This window comes from Plasmodium malariae (assembly GCF_900090045.1).
Source record: "Plasmodium malariae genome assembly, chromosome: 12".
Lineage (NCBI taxonomy): Eukaryota > Apicomplexa > Aconoidasida > Haemosporida > Plasmodiidae > Plasmodium > Plasmodium malariae.
In genome coordinates, this window is record NC_041786.1 from 118,543 (window position 1) to 142,843 (window position 24,301).

General features: G+C 23.5%; 4 protein-coding genes across 4 annotated transcripts; 2 read left to right on the plus strand and 2 right to left on the minus strand.

The window, feature by feature from the left end:
* Positions 1–2,843: 2,843 nt before the first annotated feature.
* On the plus strand, positions 2,844–4,847 carry PmUG01_12011900 (tryptophan-rich protein; the record flags this gene model as incomplete). The annotated part of the gene is made up of 2 exons (XM_029006312.1): positions 2,844–3,029; positions 3,255–4,847. 2 exons carry the CDS (start codon positions 2,844–2,846, stop codon positions 4,845–4,847), a joined length of 1,779 nt encoding a protein of 592 aa, XP_028862814.1.
* Positions 4,848–8,566: 3,719 nt separating this feature from the next.
* On the plus strand, positions 8,567–10,548 carry PmUG01_12012000 (Plasmodium exported protein, unknown function; the record flags this gene model as incomplete). The annotated part of the gene is made up of 3 exons (XM_029006313.1): positions 8,567–8,608; positions 8,729–8,784; positions 8,901–10,548. 3 exons carry the CDS (start codon positions 8,567–8,569, stop codon positions 10,546–10,548), a joined length of 1,746 nt encoding a protein of 581 aa, XP_028862815.1.
* Positions 10,549–12,263: 1,715 nt separating this feature from the next.
* On the minus strand, positions 12,264–15,415 carry PmUG01_12012100 (vacuolar fusion protein MON1, putative; the record flags this gene model as incomplete). The annotated part of the gene is made up of 3 exons (XM_029006314.1): positions 12,264–12,668; positions 12,847–12,967; positions 13,221–15,415. The coding sequence occupies 3 exons, from the start codon at positions 15,413–15,415 to the stop codon at positions 12,264–12,266; spliced, it is 2,721 nt and encodes a 906-aa protein (XP_028862816.1).
* A 1,040-nt stretch (positions 15,416–16,455) lies between these two features.
* On the minus strand, positions 16,456–23,685 carry PmUG01_12012200 (P-loop containing nucleoside triphosphate hydrolase, putative; the record flags this gene model as incomplete). Its single annotated transcript, XM_029006315.1, has 1 exon — positions 16,456–23,685. One exon carries the CDS (start codon positions 23,683–23,685, stop codon positions 16,456–16,458), a length of 7,230 nt encoding a protein of 2,409 aa, XP_028862817.1.
* Positions 23,686–24,301: the final 616 nt, after the last annotated feature.

Genomic DNA, 24,301 nt, shown 5'->3' on the forward strand with positions numbered 1-24,301 from the left:
TATAAAAGTCTTCATAAATATATCACCATAATTAATTGCGTAACCATTTTTTAAGAAAAGTTTTTTTATCATTATTACCCAAAGAGAAAAAGAATATAATGCAATACATTTTTAAATTAAAATCTCCATATAAAATAACTTACGATTCCCTTTCTTTTTAATTAAATTTTAAACAATTGAGGGATAATATGAGTTAGAGCAAAAATAAACATCTCTTTAAAATAGAGAATAAAATAAATAGCTAAAGAAATTTTTTTTTTTATTCCATATGGTTAATAACGCATACGTATTCTATGATATATACATACTTAAATTATATACGTGATGTGTTATTATTTGTTATAATACTAAAATTTCTTTTCTTTTTTTAGCTTATTTCTGTGAATTTCTGAAAAATTAAAGAACATTCGTTTTATTTTAATATTTTATTTTTTATTCCTTTTTTATCTTTAATGAATTTATTGACATTTATTATATTTAATTTATGCAAATTAAAAGGATATATATATATATATACATTTTTTTTTGTTGTTGTTTTTGTTGTAACATTTTAAAATGAGCTTTAATTTTTGCATTTTACTTAAAAAACTATAAAAATGTATATAAAAACTGGTAAACTAACTATTACTTAAAAAAAAGAAAAACTTCGCCGAACTTGATTATACTAATAACGGATATGATTTAGTTTTTTTTTACATTACTTATTAAAATAATGTTTCTTCCTTTTATTTCTGTTATGTTTATATAATATTACTACAAAACTACATAGTATAATTGTAGTATTTCGTAAAATCACCCCTTCATATATTAACGAATATATATATGTGCACATAAGCATAACTCAGCTTTATTTTATTTATAGTTAACTTTTATTGTATAAAATATATTAAGAAAATGTGTCTACACTTTAAGGAAAATGATGTGCCAAAATATTTTAAATTGTGTAAACTTTACACAATTGTTAAAGAAATAATATATACAAAAATCTTAACGAAAATATATAATATAATAATAAAATAACTCTTATTTATGAATACTCATGTTAATTCGCAATATATTATGTAGCATCGATGAGTAGTTACTTTATATACTCTACGTGTATGTCAACCTTATGTTCATATGAATTTCACTTTTTAATTTTACTCTTACCATCACAAAAATATAACATACCTTCAAAAATTAAAAAATGAATTGGGGATTTATATTATATATATTTTAACAAAAAAAAAAATAAAAAGCATTTTTAAGAAATAACAATTTAAAAATCATTAGCACGTCACTTTTAAGCTTTATTTTAATAAGGTTATTTTCTTATTAGGAATATTATGAAAACATATAAAATATTATTTAATCGAATGTCCATTTATAAATGATCGAACTATTATTAATATCTATTTTGAATATAAAATATACTTTTTCCTCTTTTCAAAAAATATATTACCATCACTGTATGTTCCCGTTGTCCTTTGATTTCAACTTATTATGAATGCTATTGCATACGAACCAACAGTAAAGAGTAAATTAAAAAAAAAAATTGTTCATCACAGACAATTCAAAATTTCCTATTTAAAAAAACATTTAAAAGAAAAAGCGAAAAAATCATGGAAGCACTAAATAGTAGATTTATATATTAATTTCGGTTACTATATTATATATAATAAGAGAGAAAAAATCTTAAAAATAATGATAAAAAAAATAGAAGAAAAGCTACTAAAATAGTATTACAGCACTGAAAAAAAAAAAGTATATTAGTACAACTAAAAAAAAGAAAAAAATATATATTAATACAAAATTTGAAAGTACCAGAACATTATAACAATTACTTAAAAATAAAAAATAAAATTAAAAATTACTAATTAAATTTTAAAAAGTATATGAAATTATATTATATCTTATAGTTGGAACAAGTAACAGAAGGTGTGGTTTTAAAAAACTACCCAATATCAAGTTTATACTTATTTTAATATATGTAAATTTTTTTTTTTCTTTTTTTCTTTTATAAAATTATTTTAAAATTAGGACATGTGTTAACTTTGTCAATCATTTTAGAATCATTCTTAATAAATAAGATTAATAAGTTGTGTTAACATTATTATAAAAAAGGTAATTATATTATATACAGAAAAAATATATACTAGTAAATATGTCATAAAAATAATAATATATTTTTTGAACTTAATTACATTTAAAAAAATTTTTTATAAAATTCCTTTATTTTTTTTTTTTATTGTGTTTTACAACCTTTTTAGAGCATTATGTGAAATACTACTTTTTTTTTCAATATATATCTTATTCTTTATAAATAAAAAGAAAAAAGAAGTTTAAATAATATAATTGTCAACTTATTAAATGGATTAAGGTAAAAAAATGAAAAAAAAGAGATTTTTTAAAATTGTCATAAGTATAAAATTATTAAAATTTCTTTTAAAAAATTAAAAAAGAATAGGCCTTATTATTAAGAAATAGTATATTTTATGCTCAAAAAAAATATTAGTTGTAAAACATAAACATTATCATGTAGTTGAGAATAATACAGAGGTATTTGTATAGAAGGCCTTAAAAAAGTTGTAGTTGAAAAAAATTTTACATTAATTTTATCTGTTTTCATCTTTTTGTTCTATTTTAATTTTATTTGTATTTTAGTAATAAGAAAAATTGTTAGATTTACTTTTCCCTTAGTTTTTTTTTTCCTTTTTTTTTTTTTTTTTTTTTTTCATTGTTGTGGTTACCATTTTTTAGAAATTGTAACTGCACCATATTTTAAATTATAGTAAAAAAAAATAAGGAGAATAATTATTCAATAATAAAAGAAATTATTACTCTTTTGTAAAATATTTAAAATTATGGGAGATGCTTTACAGGCAAGCGGATTTTATCCAATGCATTTAGCTACTCCTATTTTAAATAAAGGACTAAATGTTGGCAAAACAATTTCAGGAAAACTTGATTACCGTACAGTTTCTAATGTATTATTAACCACAACCTTTTTCATTCTTTATAAAATTTTTAACCGTTATAAAAATCTAAAAGTAAGAAGAAACGGATATATGTTTAGTATATAATCATATATACATATATATATATATATATATATATATATATATATATATATGTAAATGTAAAGACATTGTGTACTTTCTTCTCATTTTCCTTAACGATGTGAATTAAAATCCTGCGTTAACATAAAAAAAAAAAAAAAAAAATAATTAACCCTTTTTAATCCCTTTTTATAAAATATAATGTAGCTTCCGCAGATACAAGGTCAGGATATACTATATGATGTAACAAGCTCGCAATTAAAAGAAACTCCTGAAATGTTAGTAGAAAAACATTTAAAAAAAATAGAAAATCATAAAAAAAAAGTAGATGCAGCAAAAAATTGGTTAAAAGATGTGGAAAAAAGAATAAACGAAGAAACAAAAAAGATAGAAGTTGCAACAAGAAGTTGTCCAGCTGAATCCACAAGACCCGTAAAAGAATCATCACATAAAACAGTTACCCAAGAAGAAGAGATTAAATTAGATGATGGAACAAATGAAAAACAAATAATTGAAAAGGGAGTCGATAAAATACAAAAAGGGTTAAAAAGAATTGAAGAACTTATGGAAAAATATGATAATGGTTCAGGAAAAGTGTTTAAAGACCACTTAGGATCATATCGCCACGTAGTAGAAATACCTGAAGATAAGATGAAAGAATTTGATGAAGGATTAGAATTATTTCAAGAAGGAATAAATTTAATTAAAGATCGTGTAAAATCCTATCCAGGTGGAGAAGATGTAGACGAAATAAAAATTGAATTTGAAGAACAAGATAAAGGTGAAAAACGTGTTTCTTCACGTTCTCGTAAGTGTAATGTGGTGGAAGAGTCATTATCTAAGGAACAAGAAGGAACATTTTATGACAAGAAGTCTTTAGTAGAAGAATGGATAAAACAAATTGATAAAATGATAAAAAAGGAAACAGATAAAATTAAGGAAGAAGTTGCAGCTGATATTATACCACAAGCACAATATATACAGAGAGAAGAAGAGGGAAAAGAATATAATGAGGAAAATAAATTGGAAGATCAGAAAGAAAAAGAAACAAAAGAATCGCATGTTATAACACAGGAAGTTCAAACAGATAAAAGTAGCTATGCAGTAGTAGAAGGGAAATCTGAGGAATGGAAAAATTGGATGAATGATATGGAAAAAGTTGAATGGAAACGCTTTTTGGATTTATTGGAAAATCATAAAAAAAAATGGCTTCAAAGCAAAGAAATTGAATGGGATAATTGGTTGACAAATGTACATTATAATTGGATTGGATTTATTAATAAATTAGAAGGAGAATTTATAAATGATAAAATAAGCATTTGGAATAATTGGAAAGAAAAGGATTGGAAAGGATACATAGAAATGGAATGGAAACGTCATATGAAAGTGAAATGGATCAATTTGGTAAAAGAAAATGATAATTTTTGGGAAATAAAAGTTTTTTATTATTGGGATAAATGGCATAGTAAAAAGTTGAAAGAATGGAAAAGTAAACATTGGAAATGTGATGAATATGAAATGTGGATAAAATCAGAAAAAAATATACAGAATGATACAAAGTTTGATGAATGGAAGAAAAGACTACAAAAGGAAAATAATGAATGGGAAAAATGGATAAGTGAAAAAAAAGATATATTGATGGATATGAAATGGCCACAATGGGAAAAATGGAAAGAATACAAATGGAAATATTTAAATGAATGGTTGCGACGGGTTGAACAAGAGTGGTTAAACCAGAAACCATGGGAAACATGGATGAAGGAAAGGAATAGTCTTTATGAATCACATGAAAAAGAGGTATCTATGTAAAATGACAGTGAAGAAAAAAGTTCATTCAATTCTTGAAATTCAAAATTTATTTTCTCATCTTATTGAAACACGTTATTAGAGTTTATATGCCTTTACAATGAATAAATAAAGCGGAAATTAAATAATAAGTAAACAAAAAAATCAATAACATTAAATATGGGTTGCACATCTTTTAAAAAGATAATTTCACGGTGTTGCTGTAAATAAATTGTGGAATTTTCCTTTCATAAATATATGTTATTTTTATGTGCTGTCAATATGGTATTTCATACGTATAATTTTGTTTGAAAGGGAAATGTAAAAACAACTATTTTTGTTGTTTAAGTGCTTCCTATAATTTTTCTTTAACTTTTTTTTTTTTTTTTTTTTTTTCACTTCTTTTAATAAATTTATTTTAATATATTAAAATTAGAAAAAGCTAATTGTTTGAATTTTGTTTTTGTGTTTTTTTTATTATACAAAATTTATATTTTTACAGAATTATTATACTTTAATATATGTTGTCATACACAAAACTTTTAATAAGTAATAAACCCATATATGTAAATATAAATAGGTAATTACATCTATTTGCACATTAATTACGAGTATGAATATTTTCATTACAATTATTTTTTGCTTCACTGTTAAATCTATACGACGTAATTTAGTCTAATTAATATTTCTGCTCATAATATAAAAAAAATATAAAAAAAAGAAAAAAAAATTTCAATTTTATAATAATTACTCTGTGCATACAATGACTGTTTCCTAATCAAAATACTTACGCATTAAAATATTTTTTCTTCATATCAATGGAAATTTGATTTCCTATAATTGTAACATAAACTATGACGTTTCCATAAATATATTACCTTTTAGATATTTTGTTATTTTTTCATTAAATATAAATCGCATACCTACATGTACACATGTATAAGGATTAACACATATATTTAAACACCTTAATTTGCACATATATTTTATACAAAAGTTATAAACAGTGTTATCATAAGGCTCTTTTTCCCTTCATAATTAAAAAATAAGAACATCCCATATATCTCTGAAATGGGAAATTGAGTTGAGGTTATTATATAACATTAAGATAAGCAAAATAGTAAAATATGTTTAAAAAGACATTACAAAGTAAAATGATACAAATGTTAAATAACCTTTATTATTACCATTTGTATATATTTGCCTAAGATAACAAAATCATATTACGTTAAACATAAATTTACATAAATACTTTTACATAATATACACAAAGAATAAACATTAAACTGTAATTTAAAACACTCGTCATCAATGAGTTTAATTATCCATTAAAATACAATTTTTAAATTTACGTATATATTGAAAAATTATACTTTATTTGTGAATCTAATTATTTACACAATTTAAAGAAAAGATAAGGAAAAAAAAAAAAAATAAAATAAAATAAAGCTGTTTTTATATAATATTTTACACTCTACATTTGTCTAAGTAGGTAAAATTATTAAGAAAAATTAATACACTATTCAAACATTCTATAAAAAAAAAAAAGTTAAGCAAAGCCAATTTTTGTACGTTCCTTCCTTAATTTTCCGTATAAAATAAAAATAATCCTTTGAATAAATGGCCTTCCTATAAATTAATAGTTCTTTGTTATTTTTTTTTTCTTATCTAACAAATGAACACTTTCAATAATTTATTCTTATGAACAAAAGATGTATACGTCACTGCAATAATTTCAATGCATAACTCCAATTTCTACTTTGTGAAAAAATGTACAAGTGACAAGCAGAAACACTATAGTATAAATAAATATCATAAACTAATCGATCAAATATGGAAAAAAGAAAATTTCTTTAAAAATTTTAACTATAATTTTGTTTTTTGGAAAATATTTATAAAATGCATACATAATCGTTTATTAAAATTAACTGTTAACTTTATATACACAATATAAGTTAATTTAATAACATAACATGTGGGACTAATCATTCAAAAGAGTATTTAAAGTATATCGCACATCGTTTTTATTGTTATAACTTGGTGAATATATATTTTGTGTGCATAATCTATTTAATTAGGTTTATTTATACTTTAAAAATAAAATCTATTATTTGTTTTTTTTTCTCTTCTTCATGAGTGTCTTGCAGTTAACTTGGTAATGAATTATTTTTTCAAAATAGTATTTTAAAAAATTCCACAAAAACTAATTCTATTGAAAAAGAGAGCATTATCTTTGTAAATTTTTTTAATACTTCTTAATAATACTCTTCATTTATATTACACAGTAAATATATGTTCATTAATGATTTTTGTTATAAAATGATAATGTGTTCCTCTTAAATTTTTACCTTATATTTTTTCTAGTGAACTGCGTGTTAAGGATTTACTGTAGCCATTAATAACGAATAAATGTAAGGTAAATTCTGATTGAACATATTATCACAGTATACTTTCTAAGTAACTAAATATAAGTTCGTCAATAAGTCATATATTATATTTTAACTGAATTTATTCTATAAATCTAATTATTCAGTGATCTTTTAAAGATAAATTACTAAGTACTTCTAATATAATAAATATAAAAATTATTTTCCATTGAAAAAGCAAACAAAAAAATTAAATATATTCTTTTTAAACATTAGGAAAAGGAATTATCGTTTATGTTTTTACATCTTTTTTTTTTTTTTTCTCTCACAATAAAATTAAGTTTTTCTCAGCTATGTGGAATGAAATTATAGCTTCAGTTTTCTTCGGTTTTAATTCATTAAAATTATAAAATTTTTTATTTTTTAATAATAAAAAATGGTTTTAAAAAACAATATTGCTTGTACAATTTTTTTTTTTTTTATTTTACCTTTTAAAAAATGTAAAATCAATGTTTCAAAAGAAAACTTATAGAAAATTCAAAACTACTATTGAAGTTGTCTTCATTGTTCAAAAACTTATGGTTTTTTAAATTAAAAAAAAAATAGGAGAAATCACACCAATTTTGTAATAAACCTTTTTTTTTTTTATATGTATAAAATTTTTTTTTTTGCTTTTTTTCCATATATATATATACATATATGTACATATACATTATTCATTACGTACATAATAATTTATTGGTGAATATTCGATTAAAAAAATGTATAAAGTAATTCCTGAAGTTTTATCTGAACTGCTTTTCCACGCGTAATCTATAAATATAATATTTAAGCGTATTAAATCTAGGATTTAACTTCAAAAAAAAATTATTCTAATTTAATCTTATCCTTTCAACATCCAAAAAAGAAAAAAAAATTTTAATATATTAAAAAAATGTCATAATATATTATTTTATTTTTACAATAATAGGAAAAAAAAAAAAAGTAGAATAGGCTTGTAATATTGAAATATAAATCCTTCGACATTTTGCTTGAAAATATAGTGCTATAAAACTTCTTTTATATTAAATTTTTAAAATGGAAAAAATAAGTTAAAATAAAAGAATTAAAATGTTTTAATTACTTTATTCTTTTTGCTTTGGAAAAAATATTACGTCTTAATACTTTTTTATCTTGAAACAGATTAGTTTTCCTTCCGCTTTGTTGAAGAGCAAATACAAAGGCTACAAAAAAAAAAAAATATATACTTTTGTTCAAAATGACATGCAAATAAAAATTGAAATGAACTAGTGTAAGTTCTTTCTTTTTTATTCTTTTTTATAAGTTTTAAACTTTAAAGAATTACAAGTAAACAATAAATTAACTAACAAAATTCAAATGAAAATCTACAGATTTTTGCTCTTTTCCTTTGAATCATTGGTAAATAAGCAATTAATTAAATATTTTTACAAAAAAGTGATATAAACTTAAGAACCTTATATTATTTTTCATTTTTCATTTTTTTTTTTTTTTTTTTTTCCCATTATAAAAACTTTATAGAACGAAATAGTATATATTACCAATAATAGAATTAGTCCATATAATGACATAAAAAAGTATAAGATATAATTTTTTGTAATTTAAAAAAGCTATGTGCTATTTTGTTATATATATAACAAGCATAAAATAATTTTCCATTTATTATCTTTTTATTTCTCATACATTTCACCAGATATAATGAAGGCAAAAACACACAACTGAGATGGCAAAGAAGCTTATCAGAAGGATGGTATTGCCCAAGTGATCAAATTGTAGATGAATTAAATGAAACAATAAATGATGTGCAACATAAAATTAACAGAGGTGATATATGTATTGGGACACGCGCATATGACGGTGATGAATTTAATGATTTGAGAAAATTTTTTATAGAACTAATAGATCAATTATTTTTTTCAAATTATAATGAATGTTTAGATATGGAAAAAAAATTGTATTTAAATTCACATAATTTATTGAAGGAGATTCATGAAAATATATCAAAAGATTTTGAGAATAGACATAATTTAGCAAGAAAACATATAGAGACGTATTTTTCTGATCCAAGTTTACATAATCAACAAGCATTAGAATTAATGACAGGATCAGATATTACTTTGAATATTAATGATGAAAATTTAATGGTAAACACTAAAAAAATAGAAAAATATTTTGCTGGGGCAAAATTCGAGTTACATATTGCACAAAAGGAAGAATATTCGACAATGGAGAACAACGCCTTAATTAGTGATAATGAAAAAATATGGAAACATCATACGAATAATCTATTAAATATTGAAGAACATATTTTAAAATATTTGAATTTAGTTTTACATAGATTTCCTTTGAAATACTATCGTGATGTAAATACTTTTGCAGTTATGTTTCAGGATAATGCAATGAATATCCTTGAAGAAAATTTGCATAATACATTTTATACGAAATATGTAGAACAAATGAAAAACTCAAGTGATAATGTACATATAAATGTTCTACCAGTTGAATTTTTACTTTATGATATGATTGGTGTACTAAACCATAGTATAGATCATAGTGTTCATTCATTCTTTTTAAAACTAAATAAGGTTTTAAATGGAGACTTAAAATCCTTTATAGGCTTCTTTTTATATTTGTTTGACAGAGAAAAAATGAAAAATAACATGATAATAAAATCCTTAAGAAGTGATATTAATACCATAGGTAAGAATGAAATTTTATCAAATGCTCTTGAATTGTTTTTAATAGAAAAAAATGATATTGACATTTCAGAACTGAAAATTAAAATTTTTATAAAAAATAATTTTAAATTTAATGGGGATGATAAAAATCTTAAATCTTTAGAAAAAAAGATTTATGATAATTTTCAAGAAAAACAGCTTATGGAATCATTTTGTATTATTGCATACCAAATACTTATTAGGAAGGTAGTAAATGATTACATCAGCTTTGTGTTATTACTTAAGAAAGCTGCTCATAAAGATCAACCATTTTTTAAAAAAGTTGTAAATGCATTTTTATTAAAAAATAATGACAGTAATCTCATATTATCGAAAAATAAGTATGACGAGTTATTAAAGGAGTATATGACAGTTAAAGAAGATAGTAATTTTAATTTTAATAATCCAAGTTTTAATGATAAAATAAAATCGACCTTATCAAATATAAAAATTGAAATAAATAAGTTTAAAATTTTAAATAAGTTGTTATGTTCATTAAATAATGAAATGATTAAAATAAAGGATACTTCTCGACTTACGCCGGGGGAAAAAGAGAGAAATAAAAAAGCCATCATATTTTATAGTTATTTAATTAGAGAATTAAAAGATCAATGGTTTTATTAACGCGTCTAAATTTTGTCATTTTGTTAATTATTATGTAAAAATCGAAATATCACGCTTGCGTCTAATGTATATACATTAGTGAATGATATGTGCTTGGGTGTTTCCATTTGATATGTTAAAATTTTTTTTGCATTTAACTTAACCTTTTAAAATATGTGCATTTACACAGTTTTTTTGTTTATGTGTACGTATACTTGATATCCTTGGCTTCTTAACAAATTGAACAATGATATATAATTTTATATGCTGAAAAGTAATATATATATATATATATATATATATATATATATGTAATAACATTACGCATATTATTAAAATGTTTGGGTTTAAATTACAAAAACGTTAATCACAAAGTTCGTTTATTGATACCTTAACACGATTTAGCTTAATATAACAATTAACAATATAAAACTGCAGCTACTTCTGCTATTGCTGCTTCTACAACTACTACTACCTCTACTATTACAGCTATAATATCACAAATAGAAAAAGCGAACTTACAATTTGATGCTAAACAAAAATTACATTTGTCTACAAATATTTATACGAATCAGACTATATGGAATGCACAAAATTTAGTTATGTTTATAGTACTAAATTAAAATTTTTATTAGTTCATATATTATTTTTTCGTAATAGACAAATCAAAAAGAGTATGAAAACATCAATTTTTAAAATGTGCAAATGCTATAGGACATATATTTTTTTTTCAATACATGAAAATTGTATTCGATGTTTCATTTGAAACTGTGATAAATCGCAATATGCACTTCCTTTCAAAATTTTATTTCACATAAGATATACAATAATAATTATCAATTAATATACTGAATAAAAATATTGGTTGGATTTACATTTTAAAAAAGTGGTGAATTTTAATTAGTGTTATATAGAACATTACTTATTTTTATGGTTTCCCAAAAGAAGAATTATTAAATTTATAATAAAATAAATAATAAAAAGCTATAATTTAAAATTTATTATTTGGAAAAAATGGTTAATAAAAGATATCACATACAACTCAAGTACAAAAAAAGTTCTAATAATAGAGAGCTCTGAATAACTGTTTCGTTTTTGTATTATATTATGTTACATTATATTTAGATTAAACTATCTGTTTTTATTTTATTTTTTTTTTCTTTTAGTTCACATAATAATAAATTGGGGATATTTTATTCTTCTACACTATTTACTGATTTCTTATTATTAACAATAAATAGATATTCTTTGGTTTTTCTCATGTTCAAATATTTTTATTCTCAAGAAAATTTTAATCAAAGATTATCATAATGTTCAAATAAAATAAGCATAAAAAGTTCATTTAATATGCAATTATACTAATTCTTATATAAGAATAATAATATAATATAGATAGATAAACATATGCGATAATTAAAAACAATGACGTTCAAATGTTATATTATGCTAAATAACAACCAAACTAGGAAAAAAAAGAAGAGAATTAGAAAAAACACTTTTTATTAAATTAATAGCAATATTATTATTATTTAAAAAATATAACATGAAATAAAACTTTTTCAAACTAATATTTTCACAGTTAATTTTTAATAGTAAAAATAATATAGTAAACCGTATGTACTATTAGGAAATAGGATGTATTCAAAAAAGAAAAAAAAAATAGTTAAGATGGAAGTAAAAGTAAAAGAAGACGTAAACGTTAAAGTAGAAGTAGTAGTACACGTTCGAGACTACAGCTATGACGTGATTTGCTTTATGTTATTAATAAATATTTCTTTATGATACGTTGCTATGACTCTTAAAATTTCATTTATGGTTTCATCATTAACTTGAACATGGAAAGGAACTGCTAGAAACAAGTGATAAAGATTCGTTTTAATGGAGTAGAATTTTTCATACTCGGATTCTATGTATATCTGTGCAGGTAATTTAGAATCTTTTAATATGTCATCACACTTTTGGTATACTCTAAAAATTCTTTTTATTTTATCATGACTAATTTTCGAGCTATAATATTGTTTTAAATATGGAATATAATAGCATAAATGAATAATATCTATTCCAGGAATTTCAGGTAGTACGAACGGAGAACTATTTGACGCTTTTACAATTTCATCATAACATCCTGAACTCAATAACATCTAAAACAACGGGGGAAAAAAAAAAAAAAAAAAAAAAAAAACATGTAAAATTTACATAATAAAAGTTTATAATTTACCAAGGAAATTATACAAAATACTTATGCATTATTTTCCCCCCCCCCCATTTTTATCATTATGTACATAAAATTTATTATTCTTATTTAATATTTTGGAATACCGTTTCAATCATAGAGGTATGTCTTGAAAGGTGAAAAAAATCTCGAGAAGACGCATATGAACATATGTACACACAGCAAATTTTTTTTTTAATGTAATTAATATAGGCATATAAGAATAAGCTATAAGGGAAAAAAAAAAAAAATTTATCAATTCAACGTTAATTTTTTTTTTTTTTTTATTATAAAATTATCTTTTCCTACACATTTTTTGTGGTGTGAATATGCGTATATATATACATATATATATGTATATACGTACGTGTACATGTGCATATATCGATGCAGGCACAAGCTCATTCATGTACATACATATGTAGGCATTTGCTTGTGCATGGTTAATATAACTCATTTAAAAGAAATACTTTTTTCTTACTTTGGGTTATAAATTGGTAAACAGATGGGGGTCCATGATTCCGCATTTTTAAATGACTTCATTGATGTTATCATATTTATGAGGATTATTATATCCATGGAATTTATGGTATATTTTGATATTGATATACCTATAACTTTATCATTAATAATTAAGAAGGACAGTAGCACATTACTAATTTTGAAAGATGAAATCAAATTATGTATTTTGTTACGATGCTCTTGTTTTAAGGGTAAAGGCTCAAAACCATCAAATATGGAATACATATTTTTAGAACAAGAAGATATTAAATTGCACATAAGTAGATCAGCACCATCCAACAAATATCTTATATCAAAAGATGGCTTTATTTGAAATGATTTATCAATACTCTTTGTTAATAAAGATATAATTTGAAAATACATATAATTTAAAATATTCATAATATAATTATTACTCTCATTAACTTTAGAAATACATACTAAGCATAACACTTCTTTGTCTAAATAAACTACTTTCGTATTTTTACTTATAATATATTTTAACGAGTTTTTTGTATTTGTCTCATTAAATTTTTTATTTGTTTTATTGTCTGAATTTATATCTGAAAAAGTAAATGATTCTATTTTAGATATTATAGCTAGTAAAGTTCCATAAAAACTTGTAAGATTTTCTTCATTTCCATATCTTGTAAAAACAGGCTTTCCTGAATAGGTAAAAATAAAAAAGTGTCTTTTATGTTTGTACCATAATGGCGTTGTTTGATCTTCGTTAACTTTCTTTTTTCTCAATAAAAATTTGGAATTATTTATATTATCTTGAGATTCACTATTTTCAAAATAATTTAGAATATTCACTTTGTTTGATTTTAAACTTCCTAGATCACCTTTTCCTTCATAACTATTTTTGTTACTGTATAAATCTGATTCTTGAAAAATTACTTTTTCTTCAATTTCATCTATTCTAAAATCCTTTTCAGAATTATTCGACATGTTATTTAATGATTCCCTACATTTTAATCTGTTATCTTCTCCTGAATTCGCCTTTTTATTCCAATTCCTTAATTTTTCTTCTTCCTTAAAAGCGTCCTTCTCTTCGTTAAACTTGTTTTTCTCCTCTTCGTTAAACTTGTTTTTCTCTTCTTCGTTAAACTTGTTTTTCTCCTCTTCGTTAAACTTGTTTTTCTCCTCTTCGTTAAACTTGTTTTTCTCTTCTTCGTTAAACTTGTTTTTCTCTTCTTCGTTAAACTTGTTTTTTCTTTCTTCTTTAAACTCGTCCTTTTGTTCTTCATTAAACCTATCATTCCCATTCTCCTTAAATTCATCCTTCTCTCCTTCACTGACCTGCTCCTTTTGTTCCTCCTTTCCCCCCTCTTCATCCACCAGGTTGGTTCTTATTAAGCTGTTCGATGAATTACTAATAAAGGATAAATCGTCATCACGTTCGTTACTCACTTCTTTCACATGTGTAATGTCCATATTTACGGTTAACTTTTTGTTTATTATCAAGGACTTTTGTTCATAACTTTTATTGCTCATTGTATCGTTAAGAAAAGAGCATTCTGAATCTTCCTTCTTATTAGGATCAAGCATTTTCATAACATTCACTTCATTATTTATTGAAGATGTGAAATCATGGTTATTGTAAAAATTTTCATATTCATCTTCAACATTTAAGAAGGAATTGTCATATTCTCCCAATAAGTTACTATTGTTATTATTATTACTACTATTTTTGCTATTATTATTACTATATTTGTTAATATGATTACTATTTTTATTACTATTATTACTATCTTCTTTTCCTAAAAGGATATTTGCTTTAAAATTCATGGCTCTACTTACCTCCTTTTCATTTTCATTATCTTCAAAAAAATGTTCAAGGTCATCATCGGTGTTTGAATTATATACTTCATTGTACTGTACTAATTTTGGCTCCTTGATTTTCAGTAATTCTTCCGAATATTTATTATTCACAATGAAACTATTTTCATAATGCTCCTTTATTTCATCTAAGCCTCTTACATCATAAAAATTTGTATCATTATTTTTTACAAAATCTCCATCTTCAGCACAAGATGAGTTTATAATTCTTTCATCGTTTTTAATTACACAAGCAACTGATTTTTCACGTTCATCAGTTATGCATGTGACATAAGATGGGTTTATATTTTTCTTTTCATTTATTTCATTTCCTTTGTCGTATGTAATTTCCATCTTTTTATATATATCATATACGTAAACACTGAAACATAAAAAAAAGAAAAAAAAAAAAAACTAAAAAATGTAAAGGAAAAATAAATAAAATATAAAAGTTGTTTTATATCTTATCATGTATAGTTAAATATCATATTACTTTTCTTTCTTTTTTGTTCCTTCTTTTTTTAATTTTTTTTTTTTGTATGCAATTTAAGGAACCAGCAATCCCCATAAATATATATTTTGCGTAAACCATTCCATTTTTATTTCATTTCCTTTTTCCCTTTTCTATAATAAAAATATTGTTTTTTCCGCATACATTTAATATGCGTTTACTGATTACTATATTGGTTTTATTTAAACTGTTTGGTTTGTGTAATTCTATTTTGCTCATTTGAAAAAAAAAAAAAAAAGGGAAAAGAAAAGAAACAAAAAGAAACAAAAAAAGAAACAAAAAGAACTTGTTTTAAAAAAATGTTAAAATTAAAAAGTTTTTAAGGCAAGAAATTTACGAAAATTAAAGAAAAATGTACTTATCATTCACCAAATTAAGAAGATGGAAAATAGGGAAGAACATATATCTAGAATGACAATATGATATAAAACAAAATATATTTGTTTTCGTGGCACAAATTTATAAAATGAAGATGAAAATATATAATAAATAACACCATATGATATACACAAAAAGATGTGAACTGCAAAGGTGTAACGATGAACTGTATTTAAAATGGAAGGCCCTAAATAATAAAATAAATGCGGAATAACACACCAACGAAATTCTGTATAATACATCTTCAAAAAAAGTAAAGTAATAAAACAAATTATAACCATTTTAAGGGGTTTTCTATAAATGTTCAAATAATATTTTTTTTTATTTTAAAAAATATAATTCTTCTTTTTCTCATATACTTTCACTAAAGTTAATTCTAATCCATAATAAAATTTTACATATTTAGAGTGTACACTATATATATATATATATATATATATTTATATATATATATATATATATATATTTATTTATTTATTTTTTTTTTGTTCATGATGGGTTTCTCCTAACTAGCTCCTTGTTGAAAATATGCATTTGACAAAGAGTACAAAATTGTGTAAAAGTGATTTAAGTCTTTTATAATAACAGGTGAATTGTTACCGTCTCTTTCTTTAGTGTTAAAATGTTCATTCAGTTGCAAGGATAGACTTAATTTATTCTTCCTAAAAAAATATAAAGGCTTTTTAAATTCATAATTTTTCTTGTATAAACTATAATTACCAACTACATATAAACCAAATCTTGCTCTTGAAAATGCAACAATCAACCTTTTAATATTTTTCATATAACCTATACTTTTTGATCTAACTAATGAAATTATTACGTAATCGTTTTGCTTACCTTGATATTTGTCAACAGTTGTCACTTTTTTAGGAACTCCGATTAACTTATTATACAAACAATTTTTTTTTAAAATGTCTAATATTAATTCTTTTTGACCATTATATGTTGTTAATATTGTTATAATTTCATTAGAATACCCTATTAATCTCATATACATAAAAATAGCAACCGCCATTTCAGCCTCTAACAAGTTTTGGTAAAAATAAGGTACTGGTGTGTATTCCTCCGATTCAACATGTACAAACTGATAAGTATATGTGAATCCTGGATTAAAATTCTTTAAAAATTTATCTCTGTGTATACATTCTAAATTTGCTATTTGTATATTATACTTACTATAGAAATATTTATAAATGTTACATATCTCGTTCCTCATACGTCCTTGCTCATTTAAATAAATAGAAGGTAATTCTAATCTTAAAAATCGTTTATACAAAGATTGTTCATAATTAGCAAAATTTTTTATATATTTATTTTTTATAATAGGCGGTAGTTGGTTTGAATCCCCTACAAAAATAATTCTCTTTAATTTGCTTTTATCATATCTATTCTCTTGAAGCAATAATGGCAAAAATGTGTCATTCTCAGTAATTTGTGTGCATTCATCTATTATAATATTATCAAAATAAAATTGTAATTTCGTTATTTTACTTCTATTTATACTTGCATGGGTACAAGTCATCGCAATAATCCTTGCTAATTTTGCTATTATGTAAACGCCTCTTTCTCGCTGATTCTTTAAAACTTCAAATGCTCTACAGTCATTCAAATGTTCATGCGTTTTTATTAATTTTGCTAAATAATATTTACATACATATAAATCATCCTCATTATTTTTGAACGTCATACCAGTTAATTCTCCTTTGAAGATGCTATGCTTATCCTGATTATCTTTTGTCCTATTTCTTTGTTCTTCTATTCTTTTAAATTCATTATTAGTTAGTGACTCTTCTTTTTTAAAATTCTTTTGAATAGCATTACCTTTCGAGTTTTTTCTTCCTCCTCTTTCTACTTCCCCTTCTCCGTTCTCTACATCCTCCTCTTCCTCTTCTTCCATTTTCTCTTTTCCCAGTGCATCATTTACCCATAAACCACTTGCACTCAAATTTGTGCCAGTACAGTTTTCCAAATTATCGGCATGTTCAGCTCCGATATTTTTATCGGCAAACCTATTTTTATAATCCAAATATTGATCAATACTTATTCTTTCTAATTTCAACGTTATATATTTTTTAAAAGGGAATATAATATTATATATGCTCAAATTTAATATCTTTAGTTGATGTTCCGGATGAATTAAATAAAAGCACGATTTGTCTTCCTCTAATATATGCAGTTCTTCTATTTCCTTACTGCAGTATACGTTTGCATTGTCCATTTTCCACACAATATACTCCACATTTTCGAACTGTTTTACATACATTTTTGGACACAAAAATAAGTTGTATATATCGTAGTCATCAATGGACGATGATATGTATAATTTAAAAAAACTATCAATATTTGCATTTTTTTTAAATATATCAACAAACATAAAAAATTTGGAAATACGTTTTTTAACGTTATTTTCATAATATTGAGTAGCAGATAAACAATTAAATATTTCTTTGTTATTGCATGACACGGATATCAAACTTATTTCATTCAATAATTTTTGTCTTAATTCAATCATATAATTTATTCTTCCATATTTTGAAAAATTAAAATTATCATCTTCATCATTTAAAATATTATCCGAGTTATTAATCATCTCTAGATGATCTTTGTCATTATGATAATTTTTTTTTAAACTTTTTTCTATTTCTTCATACTCATTTCTTAAATTTTCAATATCTAATTCTCCCATTCCTACTCTACATAAATATTTTTGATGAATCAAATTTTCCTTAACAAGTAAATTAAAAATGTAGTTTAAACAACTATTACTGTGTGTGCATATAAGAATCTTTTCTTTTTTTTTATTATTAAATAATATATTTATAATTTTATTTAATATACTGGTTTTCCCACTACCTGGAACACCCTCAATAATTGTTATGCCTTTATATAAACCACTTTTTATGCATTCGATTTGTCTTTCTGTATAATGTATTTTATTTTTTACAAGTTTATTTCCATCCTTTTCTTTATTACCAAATTCAATATTTGTGCTATTTTTTTTTGTCGTATGGATTAATAACCCTTCTAATGGATAGTTTTCATCATCATATATTTTATTCTGTATTCTATATATTCCATCTTTCAAACTTAAGTACTTTATGGAGTTTTCCATGATTTTATCAAATATTTTCTTTACATTTTTATGATCATTTATCACAGCGCCTTCTTCACTATCACAATATCCCTCCTTGTAACAAGTGGTTGCATTATTTTTCTCCTCCTCTTTCACTTTATTTAAATAATTATTTAAAATTAAAAAATATTCCTTTTGCTTAAATTCAAACTGAAAGACGAAAAATTTTTCACAGTGATATGCCACTTTAATGTTTGATATAAATTTTGAAATGAAATTCATATCATCAACTTTATATTTATTAATTACACAAATGTGATAATATAAACTTTCAATTATGTTTCTATGTAACACACTTTTCTGAAGAGAATTTTTTTGATTATCATATTTTATAGGAATATAACTTAAAAACAAAGGTTCAATATATTCATTCAGCAAATTTTTTATACTAACTTTGTCGCTATTACCATTTGATACATTTATATATGATGAGTCAATACATAGATATGCGACATTCGTTGTTTCTAGTATATGTTTGATGTTTAAAAAGGTGTTTAGATAATTAATATCATCAATATTCTTTCTTATATAATTTAATTTCGTTTTATTATACCCCTTTTTTTTCTTTGACACTTTTCCTACGTTGGATTTAAGAACACTTTTTTGATTATAATTTCCACCTTCCGAGTTATCCCCATCTGAGTCATCCCCATTTGACTCATCCCCATTTGACTCATCCCCATTTGACTCATCCCCATTTGACTCATCCCCATCTGAGTCATCCTCATCTGAGTAGTCCTCATCTGAGTAGTCCTCACCCGAGTGCTCTCCATTCGAGCTCACGCTTTCCGAGTTTTCTTCAGATAAGTTTTCCTCTTTTTCTTCACCTCTAAGTGGTAACGTTTTTTTGTAATATTTTAAGGAATTATCACAATACCCCAAAAAGATATCATGCACCCAGTAGGGTATAACTGCATCATCTGGGTTCATTATTAATGTTTTAATATTGTTCAAAATGTAAAAAAAATTATTTTCCTTTTGCTTCCTTCTTACCAGTAAATTAAATGAGCTATATATTTCAGGCGCATTTATAATATCCTTTTGATACTGTAAATAATCTAAATACACGGTAATTTTCTTCATGCTACATTTTTCATTATCCATTTCATTATCATCTTCTACAAAATTTGCATATTTAATAACTTCACATCCTCTTACATAATTAATTCCTAATAATTTTTTTAAATCATTATCATTAATAACATTTAATTTATTCTTATAATGATTTGTATAATTCTTTACACAAACTAAAAATAATATATCGGACGGTCTAATCATGTTCCATTCGTTATGAACTCTTTCGTGATATTTATATTTTAGATCTATAACTATTTCTCCCATAATCATTTTCTTATTATTATCAATATTTACAATTTTGAAAGAATCAATTTTATTGCTCATTCTTCTTTCATTTGTAAAATAAGTATTTTCAATCTTATTAACATCATTAATTATAGAGTTCAGTTGATATTCATTATACATATTACTGCTCTCTAATAATAAGTCATCGCTGTGATTTGCAGTATTAACATTCTGTTCTAAATTTTCTTCTTCGTATTTTCTTTTTTTATTCATTTTTAAACCTTCATCATCGTTATAATTATTATGTGCACCATGCTTTCCACTTTCAAAATATAATTTTTTTATTTTCCTTTCCCCTTCATTTTCACTTTTATTTAAATTACTATTTTCATCTATTTCGAAAACATAGTTACATATAGTATTCTCATTTACCTTTTTATTTTTTGGATTTGTTTCATACACGTACTCAATTACATTTTTCCTTATATCATAGTAACTCTGTAATTTGAATAAATTATATATTCTAAAAATATAGTCATTAATGCATAAATATTGTAAATTCAACTTAAACAAAGGTTTCGTATAAAGGAAAGTTTTTCTTTTCTTTTTCAAATCATCTTTTGTATCAATCAAAACATTTTCAAATAAATCCTTTTCATTTGGGTAATCACAGTTCTTATCAATTTCTTCAAAAATATTTTTTTTAAAACTTAAATTTTCAATTAGTAAGGTAATGTAAAATAGTTTTCTCTTCCTACTAAATATGTGCACGTTTCTAAACAGCCTATTATTGCTACTATTCCACGTATCGTTGTGAGACATATCGTCGTGCGGTTTGCCACCTTGTGCTTTATTGTCTTGCGTGTTAATGTCAAATAATTGATTACTCTCTTCTTCCATTTCTTTCCCTTTGGTCTCTTTTTCCGTACATCTCTTTTTTCCCGACTTCTGCTCAGACGGGGTCACAATAATATATTTTAAATTTTCGCATAAAAATAATAATTCCTCTTTTTCTAATTTCGAAAAATTCTCCAGTAATTCCTTTTTTTTATCCATTAAAAAAACTGATTTTAGGTAATAATTTTTTAATATTTTATGATCCTTAAAATATTTATAACAGAAGATTTGAAAATATTCAAAATTCTTATAATGTTCATTATTTATTTCTAAATAAGTTAATGGGTTCCCTGAAAAATTATTTATATACATTTCAAGATAGTATTTCAGCAGTTTTATTAATTCTTTGAACTTCCTTTTTTTGTTCAAACTAGATATTTTACAATATATTAATACATTAAAATATTTCATAAAAATGTACAACACTCTTCTTGAATAAAGCTGGCTTAACAGATCAATAAAAAACTCTATACATTTTTCAACAAATAAAATAACAACATTCATACTATCATCATCATATATTTTCTTCTTCTTCTTCTTTTCTCTAACATTTTCCCTAATCTTTTCACGTACACATTTTTTACTTTTCTGTTTTATTCTGCTTTCATATTTAGAAAACATATGTAATATCTCTTCTTTTTTATATTCACTGTGATTAAAATAAATTTCGTTCTTTTCATCTTCGCTAGAGGCATATTTCGAATAGCGTTCTAAATAGTCATCTTCTTCTTCCTTTTCGTCTTCCTCTACCCCTACCTTCACTTCGTAATTATCAATACTATTATTTATACCACATCTTGTACGCTTATTTGAACGTCCATTTTTGGAAGCATTTTCCTCACAATTTATATCCTCTCCATTAATAGGCACCACTTCCTCTTTGCTTCTATCATTTGTACCGTTCATTGTATTACCATTTGAAAGAATAGTTTTTTCTTTTGTACTGTCATTATTTAATTTCATTTTGCCCGAAAAAGGAAGATCAACATTTTCATCAATAAATTTATCCACGTAATTATCATAATCATCTAACTTGATGTTTTCAATTTCGTTATCAGTCATAGAGGACAAGGAAGATGAACTGCTTGTTAGATCGTCCAATTCTTCAGATTTCCGCTCAATGATATCTAAAACAATTAGAAAGTAATTTATTAAGTTATAAAAAAATTCACTTTTATTCACAAGTAAAATAATATTTTCATCATATTCTCTTGTTTTCTTTTCTAAATGATTCATCTTTCCATTATTTTTTAATTTTTCATTAGTATCAGTATTTGATGTATCGTCTTGAGACATTATGCAGCAATTACTCATATATACATTTAACACACTGTAACTTCTGCCATTTATATACTTCTTATCCATAATTTTTAAAAGATTATTATAAAGCATTTTCGCTTCTTTATTTTTTTCAAAAAGAAATTTATTTAAGTAATCGTAATGTATATGGTTCCATATAAAAGGATTACACAAATCTACACACAATTTAAAAAGAAACTTTTTATCTATACTAGAATATATATTTATAAAAAACTGAATAATTATCGACTTTTCTAAAAAATTTAATTTGTATAAATTTTTTCTATAACTGATTGGTTTAGTACCCATTTGACGGTTCTCCAATTTATTGTCAATATTTTCCACAAAATCATTTAAAACAAAATTATAATTAATTAATTTGAGCGTATTAAAAAATAAACTATTAAATTTTTCTATCAAAAAATCTTTATATAAATCATATCTTTCATATATATTACAATTCTCCTTTTCTGTGCAATTCCCCTTTTCCACTTCCACTAATTTTTCAAATTCATCTATTTTGTTACAAATTATTTCATCCCAAATTTCATATTTTCCTTTTTCTTCATATTTATAACAAATGAAGACAATTAGTGATAATATATGTTTTATATATAAAAAGCTCACTCTCTCATTTGATACTTCGTTGTAAAAAAAAATACTGTTGTTACCTAAAGTATACAATTCATCATACATATTGTAGTATGCCCACAGCGTTTTTTCAAAATATTGAGAAATTTCTAATTTTTTTAAATGTTTTGGGTTAAAGTTTTTATTTTTCAAATAGTCATAAGTTTTTCCAATAAAACTTAATCTTTTTCCATCTATTTTTGTAATCTCTTCTTTTGTTTCAGAACTTCCATTCATGCCATCACTTTTCCTTCCATTTTTTTTACAAAAAAGGCTAAAATCTAAGTGTTCAATTACATACGTATAATTATGATAATCGTTTTCTAAGTTGATCTCCTTTTCAATTACAACTTGTTCTGAATTATTTTCTTCATCAGTTTTATACGTAATCATATCGTTATCATCTACATTTTTACCTGACTTACTTATGGATGAACTTTTATTACCTGATTTTAAATTTTTTGATTTCATATTCTCATTCACTTTTCTTCCTTCTCATCCTCTTTTTATAGTCATATCTTTTTATTAAAATTATTTTCCCTATAATTACTTCTCACAAATCCTGTTTCTCAATTTTGTATAGAGAATTTCTTAACACTTGTTCCTTCAAAACTTATTCTTAAAGGCAAAAACAAAATAAATGATCTTTTTTGTGACCATAAATATGTTTAAATTTTTAAATGTTGCTCTCTTTTTAATAAAGAGTATTTATCACACATATTATGTACAACTGCCTTAGTTTTTATTACAGCTTTATTGTAGGTATATATGTATATATATATATATATATATATATATATATATATATACGTATACGTATATGTAAACTTTTTTAGAATGTTCAATAAATTTTGACACTTCATAAAATTGCCTGTGAAACACTTTTAAGCACAAGGGCCAAAAAGCATTTAAGAAAAAGAAAATAGAAATAAAAAATGCCTCATTTGGATATTCGCATACTTCGTAAAAATTTTAAAGCATATATTCTTATTTGTGTATTTCATACTGTATTAAGCTCTTTTAATTCTGTAATATTGCAAGAAATAAAAACATATTTTTTAAATTCCTTTAAATGAAGTTCTACTTA